The sequence below is a fragment of the Littorina saxatilis genome, linkage group LG9 (genome assembly GCF_037325665.1).
Source record: "Littorina saxatilis isolate snail1 linkage group LG9, US_GU_Lsax_2.0, whole genome shotgun sequence".
Taxonomy (NCBI): domain Eukaryota; kingdom Metazoa; phylum Mollusca; class Gastropoda; order Littorinimorpha; family Littorinidae; genus Littorina; species Littorina saxatilis.
In genome coordinates, this window is record NC_090253.1 from 44,456,125 (window position 1) to 44,471,134 (window position 15,010).

At 41.9% G+C, this 15,010-nt stretch overlaps 1 protein-coding gene across 1 annotated transcript; it reads left to right on the forward strand.

Moving 5' to 3' along the window:
- The first annotated feature begins 12,536 nt into the window (after window positions 1-12,536).
- LOC138977216 (uncharacterized) lies at window positions 12,537-14,321 on the forward strand. Its single transcript, XM_070350121.1, has 4 exons — window positions 12,537-12,691; window positions 13,105-13,263; window positions 13,651-13,740; window positions 14,168-14,321. Exons 1-4 carry the CDS (start codon window positions 12,537-12,539, stop codon window positions 14,319-14,321), a joined length of 558 nt encoding a protein of 185 aa, XP_070206222.1.
- Window positions 14,322-15,010: the final 689 nt, after the last annotated feature.

Genomic DNA, 15,010 nt, shown 5'->3' on the forward strand with positions numbered 1-15,010 from the left:
TTCTAATTTAACCTCTGGAAAAACTATAACTTTCGTTTTGTTTACATAAACATTTAGACGCCATTTTAAACAGTATTCGTGCATTTTGTTTAAACATTCTTGCAGGTTGTTTTTCAGACTCTGAGCAGATCACAGTATCATCCGCATACAGTAATAAAAACAGTTGAAACAAAGCATTTACATCAGTATCATCCATTCCAACCACAATAGCCTCTCTTGACATAGATTGTAAACCATTACTGTTTTCCAACAGAAAAGGCTTTAGATCATTTAAAAATAGAGCAAAAAACAGCGGTTACAAGTTTTACCCTTGTCTAACTCCACACAAACTGGGAAAATATCCAGAACACTCACTATTAACTTTAACGCAAGACTTGGCATTTTCGTACACATTTCTTACAGTTTTTAAAAACTTCCCATTAACATCAGAACTAACTAATTTCTCCCATAAACATGCACGGGGAACTTTATCAAACGCTTTTTCATAGTCTACAAATGCACAAAACAGTCGCTTCTTTTTGTTGAGAAAAAAGATTGATATACAATGCAACGTAAAAACATGGTCTAGTGTTGAAAAACCTGTGCGGAAACCTGTTTGTTCTTGACCTAATTTATTATTACTCTCCAAAAAGTTTGATAACCTAGCATTTAAAATTGCACTGAAAAGTTTTCCGAAGCAACTGAGTATAGTAATTCCTCTATAATTTGTGGGGTCAGCTTGGGAGCCTTTATTTTTGTACAATGGAATAATTTCACCTACAGCCCATTGTGTTGGAACCTTTCCTGACTGCAAAACAACATTAAACAACAATACATAAATATCAATCATTCGATCATGTGACGCTTTTAAATACTCATTAATTATTTTATCCTGACCGCATGCCTTATTGTTTTTCAGCTTGTCTATACATTTGATAACTTCCTCCTTTGTAAAAGGCGCATTAAGAAATTCATTACTTGCTTCATTTAAAGGTTCATTACTATCATCCATTTCATTTTCATCACACTCTTGTAGTTTAGTGAAATGTTCGAAAAACTCCGAACAAGTTGGATAGTCAGTTTTGGAATTATTTTTTTTATTTCTATTTTAATTTAGAAGATTCCAGTATGCTTTCAGGTCAGTACTTCTTAACTTTCTCAACGTTTTAACGAACTCATTATGATACAACTTGCATTCCTTTTTTATTGTCTTTTTGTACTCTTTTTTTCATGTTCATTGAACACATTTTTAAAGCGTCTTGCTTTGTTTTTCGCACGTAAAAATATTTTTCCTTTCTCTTTGCAAATTGCACTAAACCATGGTTGTTGCAGTTTGAATTTCTTTGAACGTGGCTTTTTCATAAATTGTTGTTCTTTAATTACACCGATTTTCTCAGCAGAACAATTTAAAATATCACAAATCTTATTTGTAACACTATCAATGTCATCTGTTGTCGTACTCTCACTTGTGTTACGAAGGGGTTTTTCTGAAAGTGTCTGTGTGTAAATAACTATTCTATCAGAAATGCATGTCCTAACTGTTTACTAAGTCACTCCATTACACACACACACACACACACAGCACTCAAACTAGGCACAAAGACTTAAACAAGTTATTTCCCTTTGCCCTTGTACCTATATTTAAGTCATTCACACAAAATACAAATATGGCAATTCACACACAATCAACAGTCACTTGAATTCACTGGAATATAATAGTAGATTGAGTAGTTACGTGGAGGAATATATGTTCCTCGATGACGTCGTTTCAATGTTTATCTTTGTGGATTCTTATCTCACTCGTTACTCACAGTTCACTTGTTACTCACAGTTCAGCGGGTTCATTAACTTGATCCATATCACACCAATGAAGAATTACGAACATGGTGATATGGGGTGGGACTCCACCGGATCCAAGAATTCCTGCGCTGCGTTACAACCTTGTGCCGTTGCATCAGACGACCTTCTATGCAGTGGTGGCAAGGAGGGGATGTTCATCTTCTTCTTTCCTTCCCGCAGTGGAGTACATCCTCGCTCCCACCGGGGTGCTGTGTAAAAAGTGTATACTATCATAAGTCTCAACCACTCAATTTTTAGTCAAACTTCTCCACAAAATATTAATTCCACTCTTACTCAATAATACCACATTCATCCGTCAACTAGCCTATGCTATTACAATATCATTTCAGCTCATTTACCACATACTCCATTACAAAGGAAAATACAAAAATTCCTTTCCAAAATGGCTGACAACAGCTCACACATCTTCTAATCCAATTCACAACATTATTCTCAAAGTCATTTCACAAGTCAAGATTACTGAACAAATACAATTCAATACATACCTGTGTATTCACAGCATTGAATCAAACATGATTCATCCAAGCATGAGTCACATACAGTCGACCTCAATGCTACTTGAGAAACATTCTATGATGCCTTTTAAATGTACCTCTTAGTGATAGATTTAATATGATTTGATGACTGTTTGACCTTTGATCATAACTAGTGCTGTGATAATGAGCTCTAGCTTTGTTGTGATGGTGTTGACACTATATTTTGCCCAATTGAGTCTAACTACCTGATGGCCAATCTACTGTGATACCTGTGATAACTGATGATGATTACTGTTATTGGTTTTTATGTGTTTGGTTGGTCTCTTCCTTGGTAGTGCAATAGCGTTAATTATGGATTGTTGTTATCATCATTTACATAAAAACTTATCTGTTAATCCAAACAATGATATAATTACTGTGATGTTCTTAACTACACTTTAACATGGAATGTATGTATGTATGTATGTATGTATGTATGTATGTATGTATGTATGTAGGTATGTATGTAGGTATGTATGTAGGTATGTATGTAGGCATGTATGCATGTGTATTGGTGTGTCGGTGTGTCAGGTGTGCAAGAAAAAAGGGTATTTTTATATCATGGGTTTTATGAATTTTCTTCTTTTATTCTTTTATAGTTATTAATTAATGACCTATATGTGCTGATGACTAAATTAATTTCCTTTGTTGGATCAATAAAATGTTATGAGTTATGAGTTATGAGACCTGGGCAGACACACCCGCCTTCAGTGAGAGTTTAGAATGTTCTGCTTGACACAACAAACATGGCTACCTAAAGTTCCTCCAATTCAGTAATCTCCTCTCCCATTGGTCAATCCTAAACGAGGTAACCAATGAGAATAGAGTTCACAATAATCAGACCATAGCAACCTCTTCTCCCATTGGTCAATTCCATCAGGCCATACTATGTAGATTGAATGTATGATAAGCTAATCTGCACACATTTAATAAATTTCTAAAAAATGTTGAACATTAATTTAGACTAAACTATGTACAAATCCATTTGTCACAACTTGTAGCTAGCATATTTTGTAATTTAGTTTCAACAGTATAAATATCATCCTCATTCAGATTAACTACAAAACTACAACTACTTGGTCCCATTGTTATTATCCCATGTTGGTTTTGTGTACTTGTTATCCCTTTCTCTACTTTTAGACAGCAAATCTTCATTTTTGGGTTTTTTCACATCGTCTGCTAGGCAATGGTTAGCGCGTACTTCATTATGTTTTAATAAATGCAAAACAACAGGACAGTATAATCAACAACGCTCTTATCCTTACATGTGCATTTACCAACCCCTGTATCATCGCCAACTCTACCATTAGCAATAACTAAGCCAGTCATTTCACAAAAATCAATCAATTTAAAACCAAGGTTATTAGTATTATTATCCTGTGATGCCCGCTCACCTATTAGAGTACCAACCTCATCAGAGTCAAACAAGTCATTATCAACAAAACCTTCTGAATGCTGATCATCTTCATACAACATTTCACTCAGATGACCAGTGCGGGAATTTAAGTCTCCTAAAAGACAAACATAATCATTATCTACCCCAAACTGCATGTACACCTCTTCTAATTCAGCATAAACATCTTTATTATGGTAAGGTGATCCTTCTGGGGGAATATATAAAGCACAGAAAAGGGTGTCACGGCCAAGTATTTTCTTATCTAACTTAAAAATAGCGCATTCTCACACATTTCTACATCCAAAAATCTATACCATATTTTCATCTCTTCTTTTATCTTATGTGACAGCTTTTTTTCTTCAAAAATAGTTATATTATTAGCAAACACTTCCCGTAATAAAACTAATACACCACCTGATTTTCTGCGAAATTTTCCTCTATTCTTATAGAATGCTATGTATCCTGGAATGTTAATCTCATCAACATCATCAAGTTTGCTCTCACTAAAACAAATAATGTCATATTTGGCAATACATTTTACAAATTCAGGAAATTTTAGCTTTGAAGTGATTCCACAGACATTAAGCGCTAAGCAGGAGAGTATATCAGGATTATCCTCAATACTATATTCAGTACTAAAGGAATCTCCAATCTCACTATTAACATTGTATACATCTATTTCAACAGTAGATTTGTTACGTACATTCTCAACATCTAACGAGTCAAAATGAACATCAACATCTGACATTACAACAACATTATCCATTTCATGCGCATTGCCAACATCCAGAGAGTCATGCAAAATATAAACATCAGAAACATTTGCATACACATCAACAACATCAACATCATCAGTATCACCACAGTCCTTCACCACTCTGTCTTCACCTCCCTCTTTACCACCATCATCACCCCAGTCATTCACTCTATCTTCATCACCACAGTCATTCACTCTATTTTCACCTCTCTCAACACCACCATCACCACCACAGTCATTCACTCTGTCTTCACCCCTCTCATCACCACCATCACCACCACAGTCATTCCCTCTATCTTCACCTCTCTCAACACCACCATCACCACCACAGTCATTCACTCTATCTTCACCTCTCTCATCACCACCATCATCACCACAGTCATTCACTCTATCTTCACCTCTCTCATCACCACCATCATCACCACAGTCATTCACTCTATCTTCACCTCCCTCTTTACCACCATCACCACCACAGTCATTCACTCTGTCTTCGCCTCTCTCATCACCACCATCATCACCACAGTCATTCACTCTATCTTCACCTCTCTCAACACCACCACAGTCATTCACTCTGTCTGAACCTTCCTCTTTACCACCATCACCACCACAGTCATTCACTCTATCTGCACCTCTCTCATCGCCACCATCATCACCACAGTCATTCACTCTGTCTTCACCTCTCTCAACACCATCACAATAATTCACTCTGTCTGCACCTCCCTCTTTACCACCATCACCACTACAGTCATTCAGACTGTCTTCACCTCTCTTATCACCACCACAGTCATTCGCTCTATCTTCACCTCTCTCAACACCACCATCACCACCACAGTCATTCACTCTGTCTTCACCTCTCTCATCACCACCATCACCACCACAGTCATTCACTCTGTCTTCACCTCCCTCTTCACCACCATCACCACCACAGTCATTCACTCTGTCTGCACCTCTCTCATTACCACCATCACCACCACAGTCATTCACTCTGTCTTCACCTCTCTCATTACTACCATCACCAACACAGTCATTCACTCTGTCTGCACCTCTCTCATTACCACCATCACCACCACAGTCATTCACTCTGTCTTCACTTCTCTCATCACCACCATCATCACCACAGTCATTCACTCTGTCTTCACCTCTCTCAATCACCATCACCACCATCATCACCACAGTCATTCACTCTATCTTCACCTCTCTCAACACCACCATCACCACCACAGTCATTCACTCTATCTTCACCTCTCTCAACACCACCATCACCACCACAGTCATTCACTCTGTCTGAACCTCCCTCATTACCACCACCACCACCACAGTCATTCACTCTATCTTCACCTCTCTCAACACCACCATCACCACCACAGTCATTCACTCTATCTTCACCTCTCTCAACACCACCATCACCACCACAGTCATTCACTCTGTCTGAACCTCCCTCTTTACCACCATCACCACCACAGTCATTCACTTTGTCTTCACCTCTCTCATCAACACCATCGCCACCACAGTCATTCACTCTGTCTTCACCTCTCTTATCACCACCATCACCACCACAGTCATTCACTCTATCTTCACTTCTCTCATCACCACCATCACCACCACAGTCATTCACTCTGTCTGAACCTCCCTCATTACCACCACCACCACCACAGTCATTCACTCTATCTTCACCTCTCTCAACACCACCATCACCACCACAGTCATTCACTCTATCTTCACCTCTCTCATCACCACCATCACCACCACAGTTATTCCCTCTATCTTCACCTCTCTCATCACCACCATCACCACCACAGTCATTCACTCTGTCTTCACCTCTCTCATCACCACCATCATCACCACAGTCATTCACTCTGTCTTCACCTCTCTCATCACCACCATCACCACCACAGTTATTCACTCTGTCTTCACCTCTCTCATTACCACCATCACCACCACAGTCATTCACTCTGTCTTCGCCTCTCTCATCACCACCATCACCACCACAGTCATTCACTCTGTCTTCACCTCTCTCATTACCACCATCACCACCACAGTCATTCACTCTGTCTGCACCTCCCTCTTTACCACCATCACCACAAACCTCTTTAGCACACCTCTCTTATCACCATCATCACCATCACAGTCCTTCACCACTCTGTCTTCACCTCCTTCTTCACCACCATCACAGCCCTTCACCACTCTGTCTTCACCTCTCTTATCACCACCATCACCATCACAGTCCTTTACCACTCTGTCTTCACCTCTCTTATCACCACCATCACCATCACAGTCCTTTACCACTCTGTCTTCACCTCCCTCTTCACCACCATCACCATCACAGTCCTTTACCACTCTGTCTTCACCGACTTCACCTCCCTCTTCACCACCACCCCTATAGCTAATCACAATTATGTCTCCACCACCCTCATCATTGCCATCACTGCCGGGACCACCAAAGTCTTTCCCAAAACCACCACCTCCTTTCTTCTCATAGTTCGCAGCACCACACACCTGGCTCACATGAGGGGGAGACGCTGAATCAATGCCCCCGGCCAGGGCACCGCTAACCCTCAGTCATGGCAGACCCCAGACCCCCATCTACAGGTTCCTCAGCAAGGTGCCACAGACCCAGGGCATGGTAGTCGACTTCGGTGACGCCCAGCTTGAATAGGTCATCAGGCGTGTCAATGACGACCGGTTTGGGACGGTCTGATGGATGAAGGCCAGGAGGTGACTTCTTCGCACAGAAGATCTTGCCGTCGATGGTCCAAGCATTGTACGGGCCGAGTTTCTTGACAAAGCCCAACAACCTGGCCCTCTGTGGGGTAATGTCATCATTGATGAAGACATTCTTGTACTCCGGTTTGTCTTTGAGGGTTTTCTTGTTTTTCATCACTTCACTTCGCTTGCGGCGAGAAACAAATCTAACAAGTATGGGGCGAGACCCTTTCACTACTTTTCCTGCTCTGTGTGACACAGAAATGTCAGCCTCACTCACGTCCACACCTGCATCCTGAAAGACTTTGATGGCTTTCTCCTCCACCTCTTCCGCTGTCTCACCAACACTCTGCGGAATACCAAACACTCTGACACTCTCTCGCCTAGTGTACTGCTGAAGTCTGTCATTTTCGTAGGTTAGTACACGCACAGCATACAGCAACCTTTCAGACCTCGGTTCTGGTCTAGGGGAGACAATCGATTCCAAACGTTCTTCGATCCCTGTCATCACACCCCTCACCACCTCACTAACCACCACTGACATTGCTGTGACCATCATGGGTACCATCTTCACAATTGGATCGTTCGAGTCATCACCAGAAGACTTAAAAATAGCCAGAGCTTCGCTAACTTTTGAAATGATAGCGTCTTGAAAAGTTTCAGAGGAAAGACCACTCATGACTGACTGCAGTTGCGGTGAACCCATGCCACCACCTCCGACAGTCCCCTGACCCTCGCTCGTACTAGGAATCACCTCCTCCTCCTCTTCCTGAACTTTCTGTCTCTTTGACGACACACCGCCAGAAAAAGGCGATCTGAAAGGTGATCAAAGGTGTAGTGAATGTAAGTCCCCTTCTTGCCTTCGACATGTCAGTTGTCACCGTGGTTCACCGTGGTTCACATGTATCAATCACACACTTCGACCGGGCGCGCGGCAAACCACATGCTAGTGAAAAACCAAAGTCACAATAGAGCCTAAAACTAGGCCACAGCTATAAACTGATTCACTGTAGCACAGCGCATCGCAGTACGGACACAGCAGGTAAAAAGAGAGATTCACGTGCGCGTGCTTATACAGGTAACTGCAGGTAACTGTCGCTGTAGCTGTGTCAAACATGCAATGTCACTCATTGTATCGAAAAGAAAAGTCAGCAGCTTGCAATTCATACACAGGGTCTCAACATACCATATTGTTGTCGGGTAATAAAGCAAACCATTAGCAGTCGGCTTGTCGGAGAATACACCTCACATGTTTGGCAGACACACACCACAGTCACTTTTACTGGAGCCCCACACACACACACCTGTCAACAGTCCGACATCTTGCTAGACGAATCACCAGCGCCATACTGTTTTGCGCGGCGTTGAAGAAAAACACACGGCCATAGTCACACGTGTGGTGCCAGGTTTGAGAATTCTCTCCATCGGAAATGTTGACGTAGTTTTGAAGACTGCACTTTCCCAGCCCGGCACTCGACATGTCTACTTGGAACGTCTGTTCTGGGGTAGTGACGCTAATTGTACACGTCATCGGGCCTTCGTCATCATTGGCGTCATCGCTGCCACCTTCATCGTAGTGAACTGTCAGCTTGTTGGTGAGTGACTGGAGGTGTTATTATTATTATTATTATTATTATGAACATTTGTGCGCCTAATCTAAATATAGCCCTAGGCGCTTACAAAATATAAAATACATAGTGAACATTATACGAAACACAAATCGACAAGGACTCATACACTCACAGACAGGCGCACAGCGAGAACGCGACGCACTCACTCATACCAACTACAGGCACATGCATTCTAGACGGAAAAACAGTCGTAAATAAATAAATAAAGTATTGGATACATAAAGTTTGTTGAGAGAAGAAGAATAGAGCTGGAAAGGGAAGAAGAAGGAGAAAGAAAGAGACAGATCAAGGACCAGCAGGAGAGGGTGATGTGTGGTCATTAACGGACTAGTGAGGGAAGAGGTGTGTTTTGAGTGAGGTTTTGAATGATTGCATAGATGTGGAGTGCCTGAGTGAATGCGGGAGTTGGTTCCAGATGGATGGGGCCTGGTAGGAGAAGGTGCGCTGGCCATATGTTTTGGTGCGTGCTGATGGTATCCTAAAAAGGCGGGTGTCTGCGGAGGATCTTAGGGAGCGAGAGGGGGAGTAGACATCAAGAAGGTCAGAAAGATAGCTAGGGGACGATAGATCAAAGTTTCTGAAGCAGAGTGTGGAGATCTTGAACTGAATCCTCTGTTGAACAGGCAGCCAGTGTAGGGTTTGAAGAAGAGGGGTGATGTGGTCATGCTTGGAAGAACGAAAGATGAGGCGGGCGGCATGATTCTGAACACGCTGAAGGTGTTGGTTTTGCTGCAGGCAGTAGGATATTTCTTCTTGGTTGTACTCCGCCTTCTCTACAAACAGGGGCATAATTATGTCCACACTCCATTCGCCCTCGTCCAAAGGAATCTCTTCAACGAAAGAGTAATGTGCAGTTTTCTGTGCTTGTGTTTCTTCTGCGTAGTCGGGATCAACGGCTGATGGATCACTGTAGTCATCGCTTTTTTCTGCATCATGGGCCGACATAGTATAGATACCAACGCGTTTGTCCATGCCATACGCTGATACATCATTATATTCAACGCTGTTTTCTGCATCATTCGCTACTGGCACGGTTGGCCTAGTGGTAAGGCGTCCGCCCCGTGATCGGGAGGTCGTGGGTTCGAACCCCGGCCGGGTCAAACCTAAGACTTTAAAATTGGCAATCTAGTGGCTGCTCCGCCTGGCGTCTGGCATTATGGGGTTAGTGCAAGGACTGGTTGGTCCGGTGTCAGAATAATGTGACTGGGTGAGACATGAAGCCTGTGCTGCGACTTCTGTCTTGTGTGTGGCGCACGTTATATGTCAAAGTAGCACCGCCGTGATATGGCCCTTCGTGGTCGGCTGGGCGTTAAGCAAACAAACAAACAAGCATCATTCGCTGATGTAGGCCTATCACTGATGTTGTTCGCATTATTGTTCGTGTAAAGACAGAATGCAGGAAAAGTGACAGAGTTATGGTGAGGGAATATTGGCTGAAATACATGATTGTTTCACTTAGAGAAACGTCGCCTCAAAAACAAACAGGTCATATAGCAAAGCTGGTAGAAATAGTCCGCTTTTATTTTGCCACAGCAATCTTCCGGTAGAGATTCAAAGCGTGAATTTAAATAATACTGTCATCGTTCGTTTCTTTGTTTTGTTAACGAGCGAATGACTAAGGATACATTATTCTACTGTGTGTGCGTGCGTGTGTGCGTGTGTGTGTGTGTGTGTGTGTGTGTGTGTGTGTGTGTGTGTGCACATGTGAATGTGTGTATGTGCACGTGTGTGTGTGTGTCCGTGTCTGTGCGCCTTTGTGTCTGTGTAGGCTCATATGTCTTTGTGTCTGCGCACTGGCGTGTTTTCTTGTGCGCGCGCGTGATTGTGTGTGAGTGTGTGTGTGTGTGTGTGTGTGTGTGTGTGTGTGTGTGTGTGTGTATGTACGTATGTGCGCGCGCGCGCGCGCGTGTGTGTGTGTGTGTGTGTGTGTGTGTGTGTGTGTGTGTGTTTTCCATCACAATTGTCAATTTCAAAACTGCTTTTTTACTTCATTTGTTAGATGTTATTTACCTCTTCTGTTGTTCTCTCCTGCTGTTTCTTTCAGCGTAACCTTTTGCTAAAAGCATGCTATTTTTTCATAGTATTTTATTTTCTATAGAATGTTCATTTATAACAGTTTCTACTTTTTTTATTATTGTAGAAATGCTTGATAAAATTGTTCCAAACCTGCAGGAGACCACAAACATGGAAACTCGAAAGTAATTGATGAAGACGATTAGATTGGCAAGAAAACGATTAGGAAACAGGTACTGTTGTAAATAAAACAGCGGGATCTTCTATGCCTGCTTTCTCCGGGGTTCAGAAATAACCTAACAAGTAATGTATTTGTGCATGACATTTACCTAGGTTTTATTGTTCGTGTCCCCAGAGAAATGTACTCAGATCTGACGTCATTCTACCATAAAACAAAACGGCAAAATGTGACAATGGCAATTATTTAAAAGAAGAAACAAAGGCGGAAGATAAATGAATGAAACTGAAAAATAAGGAGACAAAAAAGAGTAATTGACAAAATACGGTAATAATTGACTTATTCCTGTAGACTCCCTGTGGAGCAGAGGGCCGCAACGGTAACAATTACGTTACAGATATCAGAAGTATGAAGTTACACGGTGCATATATATACGTAGAGACACACTCACACACAAACACACACACACACACACACACACACACACGCACACACACACACAAACACACACACACACACTTGAACGCACGCACGCACGCACGCACATACGCACGCCCACAAACACACACACACACACGCACTACGTACGCACGCACACGCACGTACGCACGCACGCACACACGCGCGCGCACGCACGCACGCACGCACGCACACACGCACGCACACACACACTCACACAGAGTTTTTGTAAACAACGCAGATAATACCGGGCACATAATAGACACACGTACACTCACTCATACGCACGCACAAGTTAAAGACGCACATACACAGAGCAGACACATACGTACATGTATAGCAATACCCATTCAAGTTCTGCGAATTAAACACACACACACACTGCCACACACACACACACACACACACACACACACACACTGTGTACACACACACACACTGTACACACACACACACACACAGACACATACACACACACACATACAAACACGCACACACACACTCACACACACACACACACACACACACACACACACACACACACACACACACACTCGCACAGAGTTTATATAACCAACGTATAGTTCATAATGCCAGGCACATGACTAGACACACGTATACTCGCCCGCACGCACTCATGCAGCCACTCGTTTAAATTGGGATCTTTCGCCGGGTACTGTACACAATCGATATCCCGACTGTGTTTTGTACAGAGTGGATTTGTTTTTAATGAAATACATTTAGTTCTCCTATTTACTTAAAGGACCCTAACAGGCTTTTTTTGGTGTAAAAACGCGTTCATTTCCGTTTTGGCGTGACTTAGGTTAACCAGACATATGCATGCCGTAGAAAATTGTTTTCTTACCTTCCCTCACAGTGTTTAGTTTATGTCGGAACCGTTTTGGGCCATAATCCGCCGAATTTCGTGGCTGAAGCGAAGCGTTTTCGCGTTCCGATCTGACGGCCATTGGATCTCGAACTGCCCGCGAGACTACGGAAGTGGAGAATTCTGGGTAAAAATTCCGATGACGTCAGAAGGTGGATCATGGCAGAAGCAACTTCAGCAACCGAACCATACAGTTTTGAGCCTCCAGCATCTTTGCTGGAGTCTTCTGAAGATGAAGAAAGTGGCAGCAGCGACGGGAGCAGTACCAAGGACGAAGCGGACGATGACATCCCTGCTGCAGGAGATGATGAAAGGTAAAAAGCATGCACTTGTACGCGGCAAATCTGTCGTCTGCTAGATCTACAGCCTGCTGATAACTTCTTTCGTGTTGCTTTGTTGTTCAAAATTCAGGTGTCAGCATTTGCTCGCTAGTGTGTAAGGGATTGTGTATTTCATGTGAGGAGTTCATGTGAGAATCGTAATTTAGTATAGCCGTCTTTCTGAAGTTTGACCTTTATTTCTCACAACGGTACACACGTACCGTGTATCATCCTGTATGCATGCAATGATGTCATGTAGTATTATGGAGAGACACGGAATTTTCACTTGTGAACCGTGTGTGATTACTAAAAAAAATAAAAAAAATTAAGACACGAGAGAAACGTCCGTACCAAAATGAATGGGTTGTGTATTACAAGGTAGAACTTTATTGATTTCTCAATTTCAGGGCATGGTGTCAGTGTGGCCACTGTGTTGTGTGGCCTGGCCAGCGAAGGAGGGAGAAGGTGTGTTGCCACCACTACCCTGAAGTTACTGGAAAATTTGAGGGGGGAGGGATGCAGTGCATCACCACCCACCAGGGTTTTCGCGACAACTGTCTCTCAAGGTAACTGAATGTATTTTTTTGTGTTTTGTGTATGCACGTAACATTGCACAGAGTTATGAAAGAGAACCACTTTGATCTGCATGTCACAAGTTACATTCACACACTGACATCAACTGACTTTCATGGTCACAGAGGAAATTTACTTTTTAAATTTCTCAACTCTTTAATATAATCGCACAAATATGCATGCGCACACACTTTCTTCAGATACAATCTTCTAGTTTCAGTTCAATTCAGTTATCATTCATGGGCACTGACAAGTAATTCACACTGTATATTTGCAATAATAATAATAATAATTATGATAATAATAATAATGATAACAATAATAATGATAAAAAAAACTTTGAAAATTGCAATAATGTAAAACATATCTGTCAATACCAGTTACACCATTGAATCAGTTATCGTCCTCTTCAAACAGTCACTGAGGAAAAGGTGGAAAGAAGAGTTTGAGAACAAGGATGAGCCACACAGGTATGCTGTATGTTTCAACATACATACATGTACTACAATGTATCAGGTTACTCTGCCCTACACCCTCCTTGTTCATGTAAACTTATACTTGCGTTCATATAAAACCAAAAGTAACAAAGAATGGGCTATACATTTAGTTCTCACTGCTTCACATTTGTTAGGTTCATCTCTGAATCATTCTAGCATCGTTATTGAAGTGATACTGTGGTTTTTTTTAAGGACTTTCATCTTCCTGGTTGAATCTAAATTCAACTGGAACTACCCACCCAACCACCCAGCCCTATAAAAAAAAGTAATCAAGATTAGATCAATACTGCACTAATTTTAAATTAATCTTTGGTAGTCTTAACATCCCAAGAATCATTAATTTTAATGTACTATTTAACAACTTCATTCATCCTTCTAACTGTTGCCTGTATCTTTCCAGGACATATCGACATGTTGCGTACAGCAATTTTGTGCGATGGGTTTGGCACACTACGGGCAGGAAAAACAGGAAGATTTTGCCTGCCTGTGTTGTTGCCACAGTGAGGGACCAGTTTCCTTCGCAGATCTACACAGGTTTCAAATATGCTGTTTAAAGTGTAAGTACATCCGTTAACTTTTTCTGTTTATCATAAGATTCCTTTATCCTAGTCTAAGTTTTATGATTCCAGTGACTTGACTTTTAATGTGTAACATCCTCTTTGGACCGTTTAGCTTATCTTGGAACAGGTGGAGGTAATCTAATCTATTGTCGGTCGCCAGTTGAGTCGTCGACGCTGCCTGGCTACAACTTCGGCTTTGTCGACAGGCCCTGCAGTAGGACTTAGGGTCTCTGGCACCGTTTCTTGATAATCCCTTTGTGCTCGCAGAGCCTTCGCATAGCTGCCATAGGCCAGTCGCAGCGTGACCACCTCCTCAAACAGCTCATTCAGGTAACCTAATGTGCAACAGAGAAATGAAGGTTGATTTCAAAACATGAGGAGAGGAGAGCCTATGTACAAAATCAAGCACAAGATTTAGAACATGAGAAACAGCAACATTTTCAAATTATGACCAGATTTTTACCTTTTATTTTATTTTTTTAAGAAATAAACACATATCTGAATGCTTACATTACTAGAGATATGTAAACTGTGAGCAGTGATTTAAAATTGGATATTTTGCCACTGTTGAGATTTACTTCATAGTAGCATCTACACACTTGCATACTTTAGAACTGAAGGAAAAGTAGTCTTGAGTTGTGAATATTCTTACAGCGAGTAATAGTTTCCTTGACAGGTTTTGC

Excerpts from the sequence above, each read along its gene's own strand:
- LOC138977216 (XM_070350121.1), top strand. The coding sequence starts at position 12,537 with ATGGCAGAAGCAACTTCAGCAACCGAACCATACAGTTTTGAGCCTCCA. Across the intron at positions 13,264-13,650 it reads CGCGACAACTGTCTCTCAAG|TTACACCATTGAATCAGTTA; the intron begins GTAACTGAATGT and ends TGTCAATACCAG. Across the intron at positions 13,741-14,167 it reads AACAAGGATGAGCCACACAG|GACATATCGACATGTTGCGT; the intron begins GTATGCTGTATG and ends GTATCTTTCCAG.